Source organism: Equus caballus, chromosome 1, assembly GCF_041296265.1.
Source record: "Equus caballus isolate H_3958 breed thoroughbred chromosome 1, TB-T2T, whole genome shotgun sequence".
Taxonomy (NCBI): domain Eukaryota; kingdom Metazoa; phylum Chordata; class Mammalia; order Perissodactyla; family Equidae; genus Equus; species Equus caballus.
Genome location: NC_091684.1, coordinates 163,061,347 through 163,081,977, shown reverse-complemented (window position 1 = coordinate 163,081,977; position 20,631 = coordinate 163,061,347). Strand labels below are relative to the sequence as shown.

Sequence of the window (20,631 nt, the reverse complement as noted above, 5' to 3'; positions counted from 1 at the left end):
TGTTCTTCAAATTTTCCCGCCTGTCTTAAGTACTCTAACCCCCATCCCTGACTCCTCTTCTTCCTTAAAAGTAGTCTCTCTCCCAAAGCTCAGTCTCAGTAGTATATTCTACTTTTATACAGTCTTCTGATTCATTTTCAAAGCTTCCATTTCCAGAATCAATCACTTGTTCATCTGAAATCTGATGGCAGTTTAAAAAAACGATGTGCTTATTGTTTATTCGAGTTAGTTGTGAATTCTTTGAGAATAAGAACTGTGTCTTATTCATATTTGGTTACTTGCTGTTCAGTATATCATTTGGTTTGTAAAAGACATCCAATCCATCCATTTCTGTCTGAGCTTTTTTAATCAAACATCTGTTATGTGCTAGGGACTGTTGAGTTTACTTTTCTCCATGGCTTTTTAGTTATTTCCTTCGAGTTTTCTTACTATACTTGACAACTGAACTCTTGTTCTAGATTGACGCCAACTTCTTTTCTACATCCTTTACACTGTGTGCAGTACCACTGGACTGAGTCTTTACAAATTTACAATCTTGGATGTTATCTTTGACTCCTTTATTGTTCGTATTCTCTTTTTCTTAGTTTCTTAGTATTGTCTGTGAGTTTTGTTTAAAAGAATAGATCTAGAATTCTGTCTTCTCCTTCTATCTGTAAAGACACTGCTGTATTCCCAAGCTTCATTAGTGAAATAGCATTTGGATTCAAATAGCTAGCTGCCTGTCTCTGCTTCCCGACTATTCCAAGCTTTTCTGATCCTATTTTTCAATATAATTATTCTTAGATACAAATTTAATGATATCCCCCCTGCACGGAAGCCTAGAATAGTTCCCTTTTGAATATGCAAGGCCTTTTTACCAGTAGGATTCCTATTTAGTCTAACTCATTTTTGTTGTCTTCAGTAATCTTCCAACTCAATCAAGAATAGCATATATATTGCATACTCTTGTCTTCTTTCATGATATGCTACCCACTTTAAAGGATTTTTTTACCTTCTCTCAAATCTATGCCCGTGTTCCCTCCTTCGACATTGTAACGGCCATCTATTGTTTTAGTATTGTTTAGTATGCCAAGCATACCTTGATTCTGTTTCTGTTAAGAGCTCCCTACTTTTCTTTGGGGAATCATCCTTTCTTCACTTTCAGTCAGGCCTTTTGGTTTGAGTGGGTTGAGCCTTCATGGGTGTGATTGGTTCAGGGATTATCCAGTAACCCAAGCCAGACGAATCAGAGACAATGAGACTCAACTCCAGGACTTTTGAACTCTGAGAAGAGGCATTCTCTACTGTGACTCTAAGGATTTTGTGTACCTAGAGCTAATAGGGTGGGGGAAGATAAATAAGGAAGCATAACCAGAGCCAACTTTAAAATGAGGTCAGTTTTATTTAAAATTAAAACCTTTTGGTTTGAAGCGTTGTCAGTACACTTTAAACAATTGCATAGCAGGGGTTCGGCTAAATTTTCCATATTGATAGTTGTTTGTTGTGTCCATATGCAGGCAGGGGTGTGTGTGTGTGTGTGTGTGGATGGACATGCACGTGTGTAAGAGAGATCGCTTTTTAACTTACTCTACAGGAATCCAACAGCTTCTTGGAAACCTGAAGAATAAGATTAAAAGATTTTATTTTTGACTAGGTGAATACATATGAATACTGTTTTTTTCAGTGCGTTATATCAGTCATGCATTTGCTTTGACATGCATTTGCAGTGATAAAAGCATATGCTGTCTATTCAGACCTTTGCTTGAATACTTGTTCTATCACTTACTATGTATGTAATTGGGTATGGAAAAATTGAGGGATTAAGGAAATCTCACTGTAAGAAAAACTAGCTCTGAAACTGATTCTTAATTTTTTTTAGTCTAATTGGAGAAATGTTATCAAGAGTTTTTGTTTTGATCCCCAAAGGGATCCCTATTCTTTTGGTTAATTGGCAGCTGCCAGACTTTGTCCTCAGAAGGCTTGATACACAGGAGCATATGTCCTGTCTTTCCACTTTTAAAATTGACTCTGTGGCAGTACAAATTGGCTGGCAGGTCTTGTAAACTCCCTCACCTGCTCTCTGTCACCACAATTACAGATACATACTTGATGTTATTTCGAAATGTTCTATCACAGTCCACTTTTTTTATATGATGCTACTAGAATGTTTTTCTGCCTCTGTCAGTGACATTTTAGATGATATGTTGGAGGATATCTTATTTGTTAAAAACAGCAATGCTTTTCAGATTTACAACACAGATTAAAAAACATGCGTAAGAAATACTAAAGTCATTGTTTACTGATTTTTATTCTTATAACTTTGAATATTATTATAATGAGTAAGTTGCATATAATCAGGCAATATCCATATTCTGATAGCTGATATTAATAAGGCAAATTACAGTGAGCAAGCACCTCTTTAAATAGGATATGTATGTAAATATGTCCCCATCACCTTAGTTACTCTGTTTTAGATAATTATAAAAATAACTAAATCCATTCTCCTTCTTTGTGTAAAATGACTTTGGGTTAACTTTTTAAGCTCTGGTCCTATGGAATCCTGATGAAGATGGACTGTGAGTTGTGTGATTAGGCAACATTGCTGATTGATTGGTAAACGGCATCTGGACTGGGAGGATTGTGAATGAACTATATACCTGGTGGAAAGCCAGAGCTTTGGTCTGCCCTGAGTGTGGTGTATTCTTTTACCTGGGGATATCTCTTGCCAGGACTTTAAGAAGCTGTGTCCATGGGACAGTTATGAGATAGTGTGGTTCTGTATGGAGTATGCGGCTTTTAAGCCAGGAATGATTCCATACATACACTCATGATTTCATAGCCATGGGGTTTCATTCCCTTGTAACTGAACTGTCAATTAAGGAACTAAAGAATAGCCCCTGAATTGCTATGAGGACTCTTGCTGAAGAAAAGTTTTGAAGTTGTCCTGCTATATTTCCTGTCCTGTGCTTTTTTTAAGTTAAGGATGCTAAGTAGCCTATTCAGGTTGTGTGGAGTTTGATCATTTAGTTCAGCTGAACACAATTCATTGAAAGTAGATGTTGCAGATGTCCTTTTGGTATTATCAATACCTGCATGTGAAATATTGTTCATTAGTTGTAGTAGGGAGAGAGCTGTAATGGAACAGGAAAATGTCAAGTGTCGAATCATGTTGTTGTTGTTTATGAGGCATTATGAGTGGTATAGGGAAGTTCAAGATGTGATAAATGGGAGAAGTTTGAAGGTAATAATAGAAGATAATGTTAGAGGAATCATAGTGGTAATAATTGCCTAATGAAAGACACAGATGATAAATACATTGAATTCACCGGGAGAAGCCTTTAGCCTCTAGAATCCAAGATGAGAGTTAAATGTTTTGCACAGGTGTAAAGAGTGCCAGGGGAGAAAAATAGGAATATATTTTTATTTCTTTGGTGGCTTTTTTAGTTTATAAAAAAGAGAAGGCATTGGGGATTAGCTGCATGTGTTGTATGATAGAAAGTGAGCACTCCAGATTTTAAGTATGTCGTCTTTAAATATGTGCTTACCTGACAACTAATTTTGTAATCTTTTCATAAGATTCCTTGTCCAGTATGGTGGCTGTTAGCAACATGTGACTGTTGAGCACTAGTTAAAATTGCCATGTGCTGTATGTGTCTGTGTACCAAATTTCAAAGACTTAGTATGAAAAAAAGGTAAAATATCTCATTCATTATTTTATATTGATTATCTATTAAAATGATATGTTGGATATATTGGATTAGTTAAAATATACTATTAATATTAATTTCATCTGCTTTTACTTATTTTTAAATTGAGATGGAATTCACTTAACACAGATTTAACCATTTTAAAGTGTATAGTTTATGGGCAATGTTGTATGACCACCATCTCTATCTAGTTCCAAAACATTTTCATCATCCTAAAAAAACCCCATATCCATTAAAACAGATACTCCCCTTTAGCTACCCCCAATCGCCTGGCAACCACCAAGCTGACCTCTGTCTATAGATTTACCTATTCTGAATATTTCACATAGATGCAGTCATACAATATGTGACCTTTTGTGTATGGCTTCTTTCATTTAGCATATTTGTGAGCTTCCATATTGTAGCATATCATTACTTCATTCTTTTTTTTAATAGATGATATGTTCATAATTAAAAGTGTGGTATTGAAGTCTCCAACTATTGTTGTAGATCTATTTATTTCTCCCTTCAATTTTGTCAGTGTTTACTTCATATACTTTGGGACTTTGCTGTTTGGTGCATATATATTTATAATTGTTACATCTTCTTGATGAATTGACCCTTTTATCAATGTATAATGACTGTCTTTGTCTCTTGTAACAGTTTTTTACTTTGACTGTTTTCTCTGATATTAATGTATCTACTCCAGCTTGCTTTTGGTTATTATTTCATGGAATATCATTTCCTGTTCTTTCATTTTGAGCCTGTTTGCAGTTTTGCATATAAGGTGACTCTCTTGTAGACAGTACTTAGTTAGATCATGGGTTTTTTTGTTTGTTTTTAATTCTTTCTGCGAGTCTCTGCCTTTTGATTAGAGAGTTTAATCCACTTATATGTAAAGTACTTACTGATAATGAAGTATTTCTGCTATTTAGCTGTTTGTTTTCTGCATATTTTGTACCTTTTCTAGAATTCAGTTTCCTCCATTTTTCTTTTTTGTGCATTTGATTTTTTTTGTAGTCTATTCTTAATTCCCTTCCAGTTTCTTTTATACAGAGTTATGTGTTGCTTGATGATAGGGATACATTCTCAGAAATGTGTCATTAGACAATTTTATTGTTGTGTGAACATCATAGAGTGTACTAAAGGGCAATCAAATTCTGCCCCCCCCCGCCCCCCCAAATGTGTCTCTTTAACATGAAGATATTTTAGGCTGATTATTTTTAAGAAAACAAAAGACTCAGAAAGGGGCCGGCCCTGTGGTTGAGTGGTTGGGTTCACAGTCTCCGCTTCGGTGGTCCAGAGTTTCACCGGTTTGGATCCTGGGCGTGGACATGGCACTGCTCCCATCTACCACAGCACAATCAGAAGGACCTACGACTAGAATATACAACTGTCTACTGGGGTGGGGGGCTTTGGGGAGAAGAAGAAGAAAAAAATAAGATTGGTAACAGATGTTAGCTCAGGTGCCAATCTTAAAAAAAAACAAAAACAAAAGACTCAAAGTTTTTTTTGTTACCTCCCCCATAACTGGTTAAAAGAATTCAGATTTAAAAACCTATCTCAGGAAGTGAGCTATTGCCTTAGCATAACATGAACTAGGTAGTAGACAGGGAGGAACCTAAAAAGCCTGTTTGTTGATCTCCCTGCTGTGTTCTTCTGTTTCTCTGTAGCCAAACACTTATTTTCCAAATGTTTACTCCTTTCACCTACCTGTGAATTGCCTTCTTTCCCTTTGAAGTCCCTGACTCTTTCTACCCCCAACATCTTTCTCTTTAGCTGAGGATGATATTTAAGGTGAGGGCTTCAGCCATTTTGACGAGTTACTCAGTTTTCTTCATGTATGCATATTATTAACTTTCGTTTGTTTTTCTCCTGTTAATCTGTTAAAATGTCAGTTTAATTCTTAAGACTACCCAGAACAACCTAGAAGGGTAGAGGAAAGTTTCTTCCTCCTCTACAGTACTTTCACAAAGCTAGATGGTATAGCCTACTACACACCTGGGCTGTCTGGTACTAATCTTTTTTTTAAGGTATGCTTTTTTTTTTTTTATTTTTGATGAGGAAGATTGGCCCTGGGCTAACATCCATTGTCAATCTTTTTTGTACGTAGTTGTATATCCTAGTTGTCAGTCATTCTAGTTCTTCTACATGGGGTGCTGCCACAGCGTGGCTTGGCAAGCGGTATGTTGGTCTGTACCCAGGATTTGAACCAGTGAACCCCAGGCTGCTGAAGTGGAGAACACAAACTTAACCACTCGGCTGTGGGGCTGGCTTTGATCTGGTACTAATCCTATGGGGCCACCCTCATATAGGCAGTCCATTGTTGACCAAAATGTCATTATGTGGCACAAGACTGTACATATTTTTTAGATATTTTCTTACCATAGAAACCCCAGTTAACATCCTAAATTCATAACAACTTAGTTTAAATTGATACTAGCTTAGCTTTGATAGCATATAAAAGCTCTGCTCTTATGTAGTTCCACTCCTTTTTATGTTATTATTGTTACAGTTTATATCTTTATACATTAATATGCCTATTAATATAGATTTATAGTTATTGGAAGCAAAAAGAGAAGTTACAAATGAAAAATACGATAATAATGGCTTTACATTTACCTAGGTAGTAACCCTTACTGGAGTTCTTCATTTCTTATGACTTTCAGTTACTGTCTAGTGTCCTTTCATTTCATCATGAAGATCTCCTTTTAGCACTTCCTGTACAGTTGATCAACTGTGGCAAACTCCCTCAGCTTTTTAGTTATCTGAGAGTGTCTTAATTTCTCCTTCATTTTTGAAGGATAGTTTTGCTGTATATAGAATTCTTAGCTGACAATTTTTTTTTCTTTCAGCGCTTTAAATATGTTTTCTCACTGCCTCTGGCCTCCATTGTTTCCTATGAGAAATCAGCTGTTAATCTTATTGAGAGTCCCTTGTGTGTGTTGAGTAGCTTTTCTCTTGCTGCTTTCAACATTCTTTGTCTTTCCGCAACTTGATTATAATGTGTCTCAGTTTCTCTCTCTTTGTTGGTCTTTTTTGGAGTTTAGCTTCCTGGATGTGTAGATTTATGTCTTTAATCAAATTTGGGAAGTCTGTTGCCCGTTATTTCTTCAAGTATTCTTTCTGCCCCTTTCTCTTCTCTCCTTGAGACTCCCCATTGCACATGTGTTGGTATGTTTGATTGTCCCCCAGATTTCTTAGGCTCTGTCCATTTTTCTTTCTGCACCTCAGACTGGATCACTTCAACTGACCTATCTTTAAGCTTACTGATTCTTCTGTGTGTTGCAATCTGCTGTTGAAACCTTTGAGTGAATTTTCCATTCAGTTACTGTACTTAACAGCTCCAGAATTTCTATTTCATTCCTTTTCACAATTTGTTTTCTTAATTGATATTTTCTCTTTGTTCATACATTGTTTTCCTGGTGTTATTGACTGCTTTGAGTATATTTAAGACATTTGATTTAAAGTGTTTGTCTAGTAAGTCCAATGTCTGTGCTTCCTCAGGGAGATTTCTCTTAATTTCATCTGTTAATGGGTCAAGTTTTCATGTTTCTTTTCATGCTTCATAAATTTTTGTTGAAAACTGAGCAGTGCATATTATAATGTGATAACTCGGGAAATCAGATTCTTCCCACTCTCCAGGGTTTATTTTTGTTGCTGACCGTGGGCTATAGTTTGTTTAGTTACTTCTCTAAACTCTTTTTGTAAAGTCTTTATTCTTTGCCATGTGTGGTCTCTGAAGTCTTTGTTCCTTTAGTCTGTGATCATCTCATGTTTTGACAGAGATGTCCTTGAACACCAGGAGCTAGAAAAAAGAAACTGAAAGAAAGAAAAACTCTCCCAGTTTTTTCAGATTATCTCTGTATCATGACATTCCTTCAGTACTTAGCCACATTTTTTACAACTCTGCCTTACCCTTTACTTCCTGCTTGTGCTGAGCCTAGAGGTCAGCCCAAGATGAATACTTGGGATCTTCTCAGATTTTTTGTGAACATGTGTCCTGTCCTGGGAGTACATGTGGCTTCCTAAATTCCCCAGTATATGAGATCGGTTTGATTGTTCTAATTCCCTGAAGAAACAGTCTCCCCAGCTTTTCCTCCCAGGCTTTTGTTACATCTGTTGTTGGCTTCATCTGTAATATTTTGTCCCCAGCAGCAACTGGTTGTTCAGTTGCCTTACAATGTGTTTGAGGAGTGCAGGCACCCTGTGTCAGTCCTTCACATAGCTCAAGACACAATTCTTTGAGACTAAGGTCTGCTCTGCTCTCTCTGGGACCAGGAATCCATGCTGAGAATGCAGGCTGCCATCTTCCAGACTGCTGCTGAGGCAGGGGTGGGAGTGGGATTAGGCCAAGGGCAATGAAAGTGCCACAAAGCTTTCCTACCATTTTTTAAGTTGCCTTTTGATTTAGTATTTTCCTGGTTGCTGTAAACCTTTGACTGTTTTCTAGAGTTCTGACAAAATTTATTCTGACAATTTTTGCCCTGTTTTTTAGTATTTCTGATGGAGCTATTTTCTTTGCCATCTTCACTGCCAACCTCCTCTTTTAACTTTTTTAATGTAACTACTAGAAAATGGGGATTACGTACATGGCTGGCATTATATTTCTATTGGATGGTACTGCTGTAGGGTATTAAATTTTCAGTGAAAATTGAGTTCATTTATGTTGCATTCAGAAGGAAAAAATATCAAAAATTTTCAGAAGTCCCACAGTTACACAATTAGGATTAGCTATTTGCCATTATATTTTTTATTCCAAGACTAGTGTGGCATTTTCACAGGAACTCTCTAAACTTCCTTCTGTACGATGAAGTGTTATTAATGTTGTGTAATTATGTCCCTACATTACTAAAGCTCCTAAATTTTGACTAGATTCTCATTTGATTAAGTGTTTAAGTCACCTTGTGCTGTCTACTTCTCACCAGAAGCTCTCTTGATAGGTGTTTATAAGAAGGGGTGAGCATTCTTCATGCTGCTTCATCTGATTTTCTTTTTTTCCCCCTGGATTCAATTATACAGGCATTTATTAGATGCCTATTTTATGGAGGTTCTCCTAGGACTTACTTTCAGGTGTTGGCCATATCCAGGACTCTCAGATATTGGTGATTTTTAATACTGTGTGTGGAGATGCTTCCTTTTTTCTCAGGAGATTGTTCTACTGATTAATCTCTGCCACTGACTCCATGTCTTTTTAGCATCCCTGGCTTGTTTGCCTGATCCCCGAAGAATTGGCATTCTCAATATGCAGGGTTGGCAGCTTACTCTTGTTGCTCCTCTCTTCTTTGCCATTAAATGCCAAGATATTATATGCATTCTCAGCGTGGGTAAAGCTGTAGTCTAAATACTTGCCTCCAGGTGCATTTGGAAAAGTGAATGCTCTTTACCTCTGCTAAATAAAGTTATAGGTACAGAACCATATTGAAGGAGTTGGCAACATATTCAAAAGTTGAGGGTACTAAATGTAAGGGATTCTCCTGGCTTGCTTAGCAAAAGCCATCTTATGTTGACAATGAAAGAATTACCTCTTCAGGAGTGTCAACTCAATCTCCCTGTCTGTTCCCTGACTAGAGAGAGTGGTGATTTCTCACTGAATGCTCTTGTCATTGCCCTGGTGCAGTCAGAAGAGTATTATTTCATCTCAGCCCTAAACCCACAGTTTTTTCATTAGTATATCTGGTAGCACAGGTGAGACCAGGCAATATCATTTTACTGAAGACACTGAGAAACGAGTAGTAGACTACTCTGCCTTCTTCCTACCTGGTGAAAAGGAACTTCTCATATAACTGCATAGTGGTACACGCAAGGATATCATGTACCTAACCTACATCAGAAAAATGGGACAATGTCCCCTTTTTGCTTTAAGTAAGAATTATTAACCATAGCTAACCATCAAGTATCAATTACTTGAGTCTCCCACTCATACTTTATATAATGGAAGCAGTTACAAAAGCTACCTACCCTAATTATAGGCATCAGGGAAGACTTTCTGGAGAGTGAGAATTATAATTAGATAATGTGTTAAAATTTAGAGATTGTCCCTGTTCACCTTGGAGTCTGGAGGCACACCTCTCTGCTAAGCCCTATGCCTGCTTTCACAAGGTGGAAATCGTTTTCTCCTACCACCCAGCAACCTCTCTCAAGCACATCTTTCCTTCTTGAAACCTTGATCTAAGGTGCAAGAGGACTCTGGAATTCCTTCTCCTGTCTGTCCACCTTCTAAGAAGTTCCTGTCTCCTCTCAGGACATGCCCATGAGAGTATCCAGCTTTCTTCAGGCAAGACCTTATTTGCTATCTACCCTTCCCCAGAGCAGCCACGTTAAGTTTAGTAAAATAAGCCCAGCATCTTTGGAAGAAATACATGCATGTGATGTGATTTGTGGGATGTTCTGTAGAAGTGTGTGGAGAGTGCTGGGATGCAGGCTGTATCTGAACGAGTCTGTGTGATGGGGGAGAATTATAAACTGTAAATAGTGGGAACAGAGAGACTGATTCTTTCAGCTTGGTGGGAAAGGTGCACTGTGCAGGATGCAGCAGGTTTTGACATCAGGAAGGGCACAAGGCTGTTAAAATCAATCTGCATTCCACTAGAAATTCATCGTTGTACTATGAATGGCAAGTGTACAAAAACTGCTAATTCTTTTTATAGAGACAAGTACCATTTTGAGATCATAACCTTTCAGAGAGAGTACGTTTGTGTGTGTCAGAGTTTGCTAAAAACATTTTTGAATGGGTAGGGCATTCACATGGTACAAAATTCAAAAAGCATAAAAGGATATTTAATGAAAAGAAAATTACCCTTGTACCTATGTCTCATTTCACCTTGCTAGAGAAACAGGTTACTAGTTTTATTGTGTAAAGTTTCTGTCTATATGCAAGCATATGTGCATATGTGTTTTTTCCCCACAACTGGTAGCATACTAAACATACTTGTGTATCTTAAAAAAAAAAACTAATTAATAGAACTTAGAGATCAGCTCACTTGATAATATAAAGAGCTTCCTCATTTTTGTCATGGCTACATAGTGTTGCATTCAATAGGTATTCCACAATTTAACTCGTTCCCTGTTGAGTCTTATTTAGGTTGCTTTCTTTTTTTTTCCCCCCCTGTTAAAGACAGTGCTTCTCTTTAAACTATGCTTATCAAGTAATGATTTCTTACATGTAGAAGAAAATGAATAGAAGTAGAATTTGCTGAGTCAGAATATTTGCGTCTTAAATTTTGGTAGATATTTCCAAATGACCCTTCAAACATGTCATGCTTCCATCCCCTCACCAACTTTTGTGATAACAAATTTCTTGATATTTGCCAATCTGATCGATGAAAAATAGTCTTTAATTTGCACTCTTCTTTATTTTGAATGAGGTGAATTTTCTTATTATATATTTCATGGCATCTATATTTTTCTTCTGAGAATTTTATTCATGAACTTTGCCTATTTTCCTCTGGGTTCTTGGTCTTTTTAAAATGATTTTGAGGCCCTGCCCAGTGGCATAGCAGTTAAATCCTCACATTTTGCTTTGGCGGCCCGGAGTTTGCTGGTTCGGATCCTGGGCACAGACGTGTGCACCGCTTACCAAGCCATGCCGCGGCAGGCGTCCCATATATAAAGTAGAGGAAGATGGGCATGGATGTTAGCTCAGGGCCAGTCTTCCTCAGCAAAGAGGAGGATTGATGGCGGATGTTAGCTCAGGGCTAATCTTCCTCAAAAAATAAAATAAAGTAAAATGATTTTGAAGTTATTTTTGAGGAAATACCTCTTTTTTTTTCTGTTATATGTTGTTTGTGGTAGATAGAATACTGTGTTGATCTTCCTTCCCACTCCTCCACACCTCAAAGATGTCCTGGCCCTAAACCCCAGAACCTGTGAATATATTAGGACTTGGCAGATGTGATGAAGCTTATGAGCTTTGATATGGGGTGATGATCCTGGATTATCTGGATAGGCCCAATCTAATCACATAAGTCCTTAAAAGTGGAGAACCTTTCCTGCCTGTGGGGCTGTGGTCAGAGAGAGATGGGACTACAGAAGAAAGATCAGAGAAAAGCAGTGTTCCTGGCTTTGAAGATGGAAGGTGGCCATGAGCCAAGGAAATGTGGACGGCCTCTAGGAGTTGGAAAAACAAAGAAACACATTCTCTTCCATACACTCCTGAGAGGAATGCAGCACAGCTAGCACTTCGATAAGCCCAGTGAAGCCCTTTAGGCTTCACACTCACAGAACTGTATAAATTTGTGGTGTTTTAAGTCACTAAGTTTTCAGTAATTTGTTATGGCAGCAGTCAAAAACTCATACATGTGTGCTATACATTTTTTTCTCCATTTGTTGCTTTTTCTTTTTACTTTAATGTTTATGTGTTTTTTCTATGGGGGAATGTGTTTTATATAGTTGAATTTACCCTTTTATTTATTTATTTATTTTTATTTGAATTTTTTTTGTGAGGAAGATTGGCCCTGAGCTAACATCTGTGCCAATCTTCCTTTCTTTTATGTGGGGTGCTGCCACAGCATGGCTTAAAGGTAGCAGTGCTAGATCTGCACCCAGGACCTGAACCTGCCAACCCTGGTCTGCTGAACCAGAGTGCGTGGACTTAACCACCATACCACCGGGCCCGCCACCTTATCCTTTTATTTTTTAATGGCCTCCAGATCTTAGACCTTTCCTATTATAAGATTATTTAAAATTTTACCATATTTTCTTCTAATGCTTTTTCTCATCATGAGCTCTAGTATTAATGTTGGTTCCTTGTCTTCTACGTTCTGGTCTCTTATTGACAGTGAGTACTTGTATTTATAGTTCAGCTATTCTGACATAGACCTAGAGAACTTCGAAAGATGAAATCATAGCATCAGTGCTGGTAATTCAGATGTCAGAGGAGATGGACGGTAGTGATGCCAGAAGGCAGGAGACATACAAAGTTGTTAGAATTTTGTACTCCTTTAGCAGATTGCTTTTATATCCTCAAGAAGGTTTTCTCTCATCTTTTGTCTTAGTTTTCTATTGCTTTTGTAACAAATTGCTACAGACTTAGTGACTTAAAATAACACAGATTTATTATATTGTAGTCTGGAGGTCAGAAGTCCAAGTGCATCTCACTGGGCTGAGATCAAGGTATCGGAAGGGCTGCATTCCTTCTGGAGGATCTAGGGAAGAATCCCTTTCCGTGCCTTTTCCAGCTTCTGTAGAGGCCTGCATTCCTTGGCTCATGACCCCTCTTTCCATCTTCAAAGCCAAGAAGTGTAGTATCTTCAAATCTCTCTGATTCTGACCTCTTCTTCCTCCCTCTTCTACTTTAATTCATCTTATATTGGTTTCATTTTCGTTTTCTGAATATGAGTTAACATATTTTCTTCCCTTGGAACCATAATAATTTTATGGTTTACTTAAGAGAGGATGATGTAACTTAAGCAGCTTTCAGGTAACTCATTTGCAAGGAAATAACATCTTGATAAATTTTTAAATTGTAGGATCTGAAAATCTATTGCAGAGCGACTTTTCCCTTTAGACCAAATATTCTTAATCTCAGGTTTGTGAACTTCTTAGAAGGGACTGCGAATCCCCAAAATTGTATTTAAATGTGGGTTTTTAGCCATATATGTATTTTCTTCAGGGGAGATAATCTGTAGTGTTAATTACACTTTAAATAGCATCAGTGATTACCCTGGCCTCCCAATTTAAGAACCATTACCATGCAAAACAAACAAAATGACTTGTACAGCTCTGACTTTTCCTCAGTTCTGTTTCCTAAATTTATATACATTTCTAATTACCTGTTGGTCATTTATAATGTTGTAGCTGACTGTTCTTCGACTTAACATTTCAAAATACTTTCCTTAGTCTTTCTCTCCTTTTCTCTTTGTTCCTCTCTTTCTCTCTGCCATCTCATACCATCCCACCTCTGGACTCCATGCTGAGAGCTTTGGTTCCAAGGTCTTAAGTATTTATTTGTGATTTTTCTCTTTTAGCTTTCTGCTAGAGATTGCTAATTATGCCCTTGTATCTTACCTTCTTTTCTTTAGTAATTGTGTCCCCAGTTTTTAGATGGGCACATGGTCACATGGAAATATAGACTATATTTCCTAGCTTCCCTTATAGATAGGTGTGGTACTGTGACAATGTGATATAAACAGAAGTGTCTGTATACATATCTGTATTTATTAAGATATTTTATTATGTAAAATTTGTTATAATAACTTCCTAAGTAATCTCTCTGTCCACAGTCTCTCCTTATAAATTTTTCTGTACTTTCAAGCTATGTAAATCTTTATTAAACACCTTTTGGTAGGAAACTTTAGATAAGGGCATAATTGACGTATATTGGCAACATCATTGTAATAACTTGGCGGTTTTTTAATGAAAATATAATTGAGCAGTGTTTGAGGTAAAGTTTAATATCAGTGAAGTAAAAAAAAAAAGAGAGAGACATCTGGAAGTTTTAAAGCATGGCAGGGTAGGAAGGTTTAGAAGTTGGGTTAAGCTTAGGAATGGGATGAGGAAGTTTTCTGGTAGAAATCCATGCTAGAACAGGTGGGTCCTAGATACAAAGAGATGCTAATGAAGGTAGGCTTCAATTCACTGACACTGTGCAGCAGCTGTGAAGACCTGGTTGCTGTGCCCAGGGGAAAAGAGAATCATACGTAGCTGAGAAGCAAAGACCAAATTGGATTAACTTCCTGGTAATGGAAAAGGGTTAGTGTGTGCTGTAATTCAGTAAATGCATGAATACATGCTCTGCCAGATATGGGTGATTTTAGGGACTTTCTTACTTTCACAGAAAGTAGAGCATTCTGTTTGCTTCCTCTTAAGTCACTTTTATCTAAGGAGGGGATGACAAGTACAAATTTTATTATGCTACAAGGCAGAGTATGACAAAGTTTGTAAGAGCTGCTGTTAGTATTTGGGAGTGGGTGAATGTTTTCAACAAAGGAGTTACTGCTTTTATTTGGGAAAGAAGACATTTGAAGGTAAGGGGGTTATGAGATTAAAAGCACAGGCGAAAAGATTAACTTTGGCAAGAAGGAAGGTTTGTCAAAAACAAGCCAAACATTTATTGAACAACTTGAAAAGTTTTCTGGTAGGTGTTTTAGTCTTAGGTCTTGAAGTTGAAAGCTGAGTTGTTGAATTATAAACGAAGGAAGGCTATGGTAGGGAGAATACACATAAGCTTCTGAAATACTTTAAAGCTTGAAGGATCAACTAGAATAGATAAGGGAAATAGTTATATATTTGGTATAGTTGAGAACATGAGATTCAAAAAAAATTTTCCATAAATTACTTGCCCGCTTTAAAACCTCTTTTGTTGTGTTAAGGTGAACAATGAATTGGGCAACCCTACTCTTCCAGTAAGGAAATCTTTGTTTTAGTTATTTTCCTAGAAAGGACAACAAATCTTTCTAGGTGGCACTTTTTATAAAAAAAAGTTTTTAAAAGTATTTACTACTGCTACTTAAGTACTACATAGTAGTCAAAAAGAGTACTACTTTTTATAAAGTAGAAAAAAAGAAATTGGGGTAGTGAGGGTAATTATGTTGGGGACACCTTTGTTTAGAAATATTCGTACACTTAAAAACAACATTTTAAAATTTTTATAGTATTTTGAGTAGAGCCAAGTTATAGATAAAATGTGAATTCTTAATTTATTTGTTTCTTTTAATTTCTAGGTATTATAAAATAATAACTTTTGAAGAAACTGAGAAATGAAGGGAAAATACCTAATTTCCCCATCCTAAAGTAACCACTAGAGTTGTATAGATTTTTAGTAATCTTACTTATGCACAGATTTATATTTTTAAAATATAAAATATGCCTAAGAAGGATTATACAAATTGTAAATGAGAATTAGTAAGATTCAAAGATGGTAAAAATAAGAGTCTGTGCCCTACCAAGGATAACTATTCTCACCCTCTGAAGTCAAAGTACACCCTGAGCTTCTGAACTGAGTCACTTTACTCCTTGAGTCCTCCAAGTCTTGTAGAATCTAGTATAAAATTCTTAAATTTCCCAATTTACTATATAAGTAGAAGAGAAGGAAGAGTCAGGATTTTGTCGTAAAATAAACACTTTTAAATGATTATTGGGAACTTGAATTTTGGTTCTGACCTAAGTTCTACTTTGTGACTTTGTATCTTCACTGAACTTCAAATTTATTGAGCTTTAAATGCATGAGTTCAGTTCACACATATTTAATCTGAACCTAATCTATCTAAATTATGTGCTATGCTTCTTGGGATATCCTTAGACTTAAATTCTTGATAAACCAAAGGACCTTTGTCTAGTATTGATTCTGTCCCTCCAAGCTGGTTCCCAGTGTAATAATTTTCTCTGGCTTCTTGGGATGCATGTCATGTTTATTTATAGTAGAGGTACTTGTTCCAGCCCATCCTGGAGTATTCCAATTTGATATCTGTGTCAGCCCAGCGTTGATGTACTCACACCTCCTCTGGCCAGTTCTCTGAGTTGAAGTTTGGTAAGAACTGGGCTCAGACAGGAATCAGAGCCTCTGAATAACTGAATAATAAAAAGCTTAGACACAATGGTAGCCTATGAAGCTAAAGACTTTCAGAGCTTCGGTATAGAGAATTATTCTGACCCCAGTAAAAGAGAATTATGGTTGACTAGGTGAATTTTATTTTTTCCCAGGCCCTACTTGGGTTTGAATTACCAGGATGACAGCTAGTTCAATTTTAAATTCTTTGTTTTAGTAATAATTAATACTTATATAGTGTTTGTTATGTGTCAGGCATTATTTACATTTGTTAAATGTGGGTTCTTTAACTTTCTCAAGGACACATAGCTAGTAAGTTGCTGAGCCAGGATCTAACTTAGGAAAATTTGACTTTAGACTCCTTGCTCAACCACGACACAGTGCAGCTTCAAAAGTGTACAGCTCTCTGACAAAAGACTTGTGTCAAGAATATATGAAGAACTTCTAAAAAGCAATAATAAAAGACACATAATAAAAAATGATCAAAAGACTTAAAAAGAAGGCATGCAAGTGGCCAATAAGCAGTGAAAAGATGCTCAACGTAATGAGTCATTGGGGAAATGGATGTTAAAGCCACAGTGGGTTACCATTACATCCTCACTACAATAAGTAAAATTTAGAAGTCTGAAAACACCAAATGTTGGCAAGGATGTGGAGCCATTGAAATTATCATACATTATTGATAGGAGTGTATAATGTACAACCGCTTTGGAAAACAGTTTGTTAGTTTTTTATATAGTTAAATATACTACCCTATAACCCATTGATTCCATTCCTAGGTAATTATCTAAGAGAAATGAAAACATATGTGTATTAAAAGACTTGCACAAGAATGTTTATAACAGCTTTATTCATAATAGTCAACAACTAGGAACAATCTAAATACCTATCAGCGTAAGAAAGAACAAATGAATGGTGATCTGTTTATTCAGTGAGTGAACTACTAACACTATAGAGTGAAAGAAGTCAGACCAACAGGGTACAAGTGGTGATTCTCTTTGATTCCATTTACTGGAGGCCCATAAGAGACAAAACTCACTCACTCATTAGAAATCAGAGCAGTGTTTACCCAACTGATGGAAAGGAGCCTTAAGGGAACTTTCTGAAGTCATGAAAATATTCTGTATCTTGATTATCATGTTGATTACAGATGTGTACATTTGTCAGACTTTGTTGTTGTATTTAAGATCAATATGTGATGTTATGTGTAAAGTATGCCTCAAAACAAAAAATAAAGTAAAAAAAAAAAAAGGCAAGGAGGAGATTTCAGACAAGCACTGACAGCGGAAATGACAGCTGGCAAGAACATGCAGAGATGCTAAGCACAGAACTGTTACATAGAACCTCAGTTGATACTCATAATAACCAAGACAAGCTTAGGTTACATTCAGTATAGTTTTCTAAGAAGTCAGTAAGGTATATTACTTTTAGAAAGGATTTCACTAATAATTATTATATTAAAAGTTTTAGAATCAAATGCTTAAATGTGTTATCTAGAACATTAGTATAATGAAACATTTCTTAGATTTTATGCAGAGTAATTTTGGTTAACATTGGGAAATTATTCTGAATGTAACTACAGTCTAGTCTCTCCTAAGAACAGAGTCTACCAAAAATAAAGCATGAAAAGTTTCTGTAGACCAATTTGCTTGATAAGTTTTTGAAACAATATTTATCTTTATATGATTTATGTCATTTAGATTCCCAGTTGTTAGAAGAAATGGAAAATGTGAGATCTGAGCTAACCATGTATGTTTCAACATTTTATTTATACTATATTCTAGAAATGTTAGAAACTTAGTGATGTCACAATTAAGTGTGCTCAGATACAGCAGTAATTTGTCCTGGTTACATTGCAGCAGGTGGACGTACATAGACGAGTTTGATAGTGGCCTATGTAGTTTGACAGTGCTTGTCTCTGGGGTCCTTCATAACTTGTTCCATGGCAGTCAGATGTGCTTGAACTACTCAAATGATGAATTGAAATGAGAGATCTGTAGTCTTTTATTTTGAGGTTAGTCTTCAAAATGAAGGTTAACCTTTTAAGTTAGTTTGTGGTTTTTGACTTCTTTTAAGTAGGTTACTTTCTGTGAACTATCATGGAAACAGTAAACACTATTTAGTTACCACACATTAACTAATGTGGTCTTTGGTTTCTCAAACAAGACTGACAGCTTGACTGTTCTTTGTTTATGGAAAAGCTAATTTCTAATCTTTGCGTCTATTTTAGTAATAGTTATGCACGAGTGCGAGCTGTGGTGATGACCCGGGATGACTCAAGTGGCGGATGGTTACCACTTGGAGGGAGTGGACTAAGCTGCGTCACTGTCTTCAAAGTCCCTCACCAGGAAGAGAATGGCTGTGCTGACTTTTTTATCCGTGGAGAGCGACTCAGGGACAAAATGGTAAAAATAATGCATCTATTGCTGTAATTTTAAGATTCTCTAGAATAAACTGTCTATTTAAAATTATGATTATTGCACATTATGAGAATTACTTTTGCCCAGGATAAATGATTATATTTTCTGTAGTTTGTTTAGTGTTAAAGATAGTGAAATGTGCCTGTTTCTTTGCAATTGGGACTAATATTAATGTACACGTGTTAGAGGGGAGCTGCGTTTCTGATTAGGTTTAATACAAGAACATTCATGAATAGTCCCTCTAGTTATTAAACCAGGTGCACCCTGCCTCCCCTTCTCCTCGTTATCCCCTAGACTGGAGATTGGCAAAGTATGGTCTACAGGCCAAATCCAGACCTGACACATGTTTTTGTATGGCCTATGAGTTAAGAATGGTTTTTACGTTTTTAAATAATTGAAAAAAGTCAAAGAGTAATGATTTGTGACACATGGAAATTTAATGAAATTTAAATTTCTTTGTCCATAAAATGAAGTTTTGTTGGAACATAGCAAAGCTCATTCATTTACGTTTTGTCTATGGCTGCTGTCACCCTACAATAACAGAGTTGAATAGTTGCCACAGACACTGTAAATATCTGGCCCCTTACAGAAAAATTTTGCTGGCCCCTGCCCTAGATTCTTGTGTTCTCAGATTTCTTATTTCATTCCCTATTAGTCTAGTTATTCTAGACTCATAAGACTACCTGGTGGCCAACCTAATTTTAACACTGCTATCTTCCACTCCAACAAGTGTTTCCTTACATCTCTGTATTTTAAAATTTGAACCTAACCTTTGATAATGTTAGATATTTACTCTTTTAATCCGTGTGTAAAGCTCTTCTTCTTTACTTTGTTTGTAAGCCAAAAAACAACTCTAATCATATCTGAAAAGCTGAGTAATGTTAGTGTCATTCCTGCATCAAGCAAAAGGAGAGCATGCACTTAGAAGCAAAATGAGAACAGAGTGCCAAAAACTTCTAAGACTCTTGAGAATAACTAGAATTCCTTTTAAATATATATTTGTGGATAGTTTGTGAGCCCACGTTGCATCTATAATCTTACTTCTATTGAAAATGTATTTTAAGTTCCAAATAATTCTTTCATATATGAACATTTTGAATAAGCCTACTTTCAATTTGGGTTCTTGGTTTCTGGGTATTTTTCACTAAATTATTTCAGTAAGTTAGAAAGTAGTCTTATTTGTCTGTGACCCGGTTTCTGCCTCAGTTAAATGGAGACTTAGCCTCTACCATCTTGAAAGCCTTCCAACTCTAGTTTTGTGTGAGTTTATGGCTCACTCGTCACTATGTATCTCAATTAACCAAAGTGTGGTTTTAGGATTGTTGGAAACCCTAGTTTGAAGTCAGACATGTGTATAATAAGTTTAACACGTCATCTCTGAAAGTTTAAATATTTAAAGATGGTTCTTGCCATGAGTAAGATGGTGACTGGCATATACGGATGCTTATTTGAAATAAGGTTTGTAGACTTCTAAGAAAGAGCTTATGGTGATCTGTTCTACTGGTAGTGTTTTAAAAGTAATGCTTTAAAGAGTGTTTGTAAGTCAGAATACTGGTAACAGTAGTGAAGAAGAAAGGTGGCTTTTCCCAAGGGTGAAAGAAGCACTTTGGTAGAAGACTTTTCCAGCCTTTAATTTCTGATTACTTGTACTAAAAATGTCTTGTTAAACTTCCCAAAGAGTTATGTTTCACTCCCTTTTTATAAGAGGCACAAATAAAGAGCAGACTGACCAGGATTTTTTCAGGAAGGCAGTATTTTGTGTGATTGGGTCAGTACTCATTCATTCATTGGTTCATTCAGAGTGATCAGAAATTATTTCCTCTGATGCTTACCTGTAACCTGCTTGTTTTTATGATGCTTCTGAAGGTAGGGTTTATTTCCCAGGTTGCCCTTCTGATACTCTAAATTAGAGCTTCCCAAGCTGTGTGCTGTGAATACATCTAAGTCGCTGAGCCTGCAGGCTGGTTACCTCTCCACACTAGCAGCTCCTCCTCTTTCTGGTTGCCTTATAAATGCTTTTTCTAAGTGTGTCTGAGGAAAAAGTTGGAAAGCTCTGCAA

General features: G+C 36.5%; 1 protein-coding gene across 2 annotated transcripts in view; it reads left to right on the top strand.

Moving 5' to 3' along the window:
• The window catches only part of SPRED1 (sprouty related EVH1 domain containing 1), a 118,676-nt gene that overhangs the window by 36,777 nt on the left and 61,268 nt on the right, over positions 1 to 20,631 (top strand). For both annotated transcript variants that reach the window (XM_001503617.7, XM_023620305.2), the window contains one exon: positions 18,383 to 18,557. In XM_001503617.7, the coding sequence (XP_001503667.1) occupies positions 18,383 to 18,557 (175 nt within the window). The remainder of the gene's footprint in view (positions 1 to 18,382; positions 18,558 to 20,631) is intronic.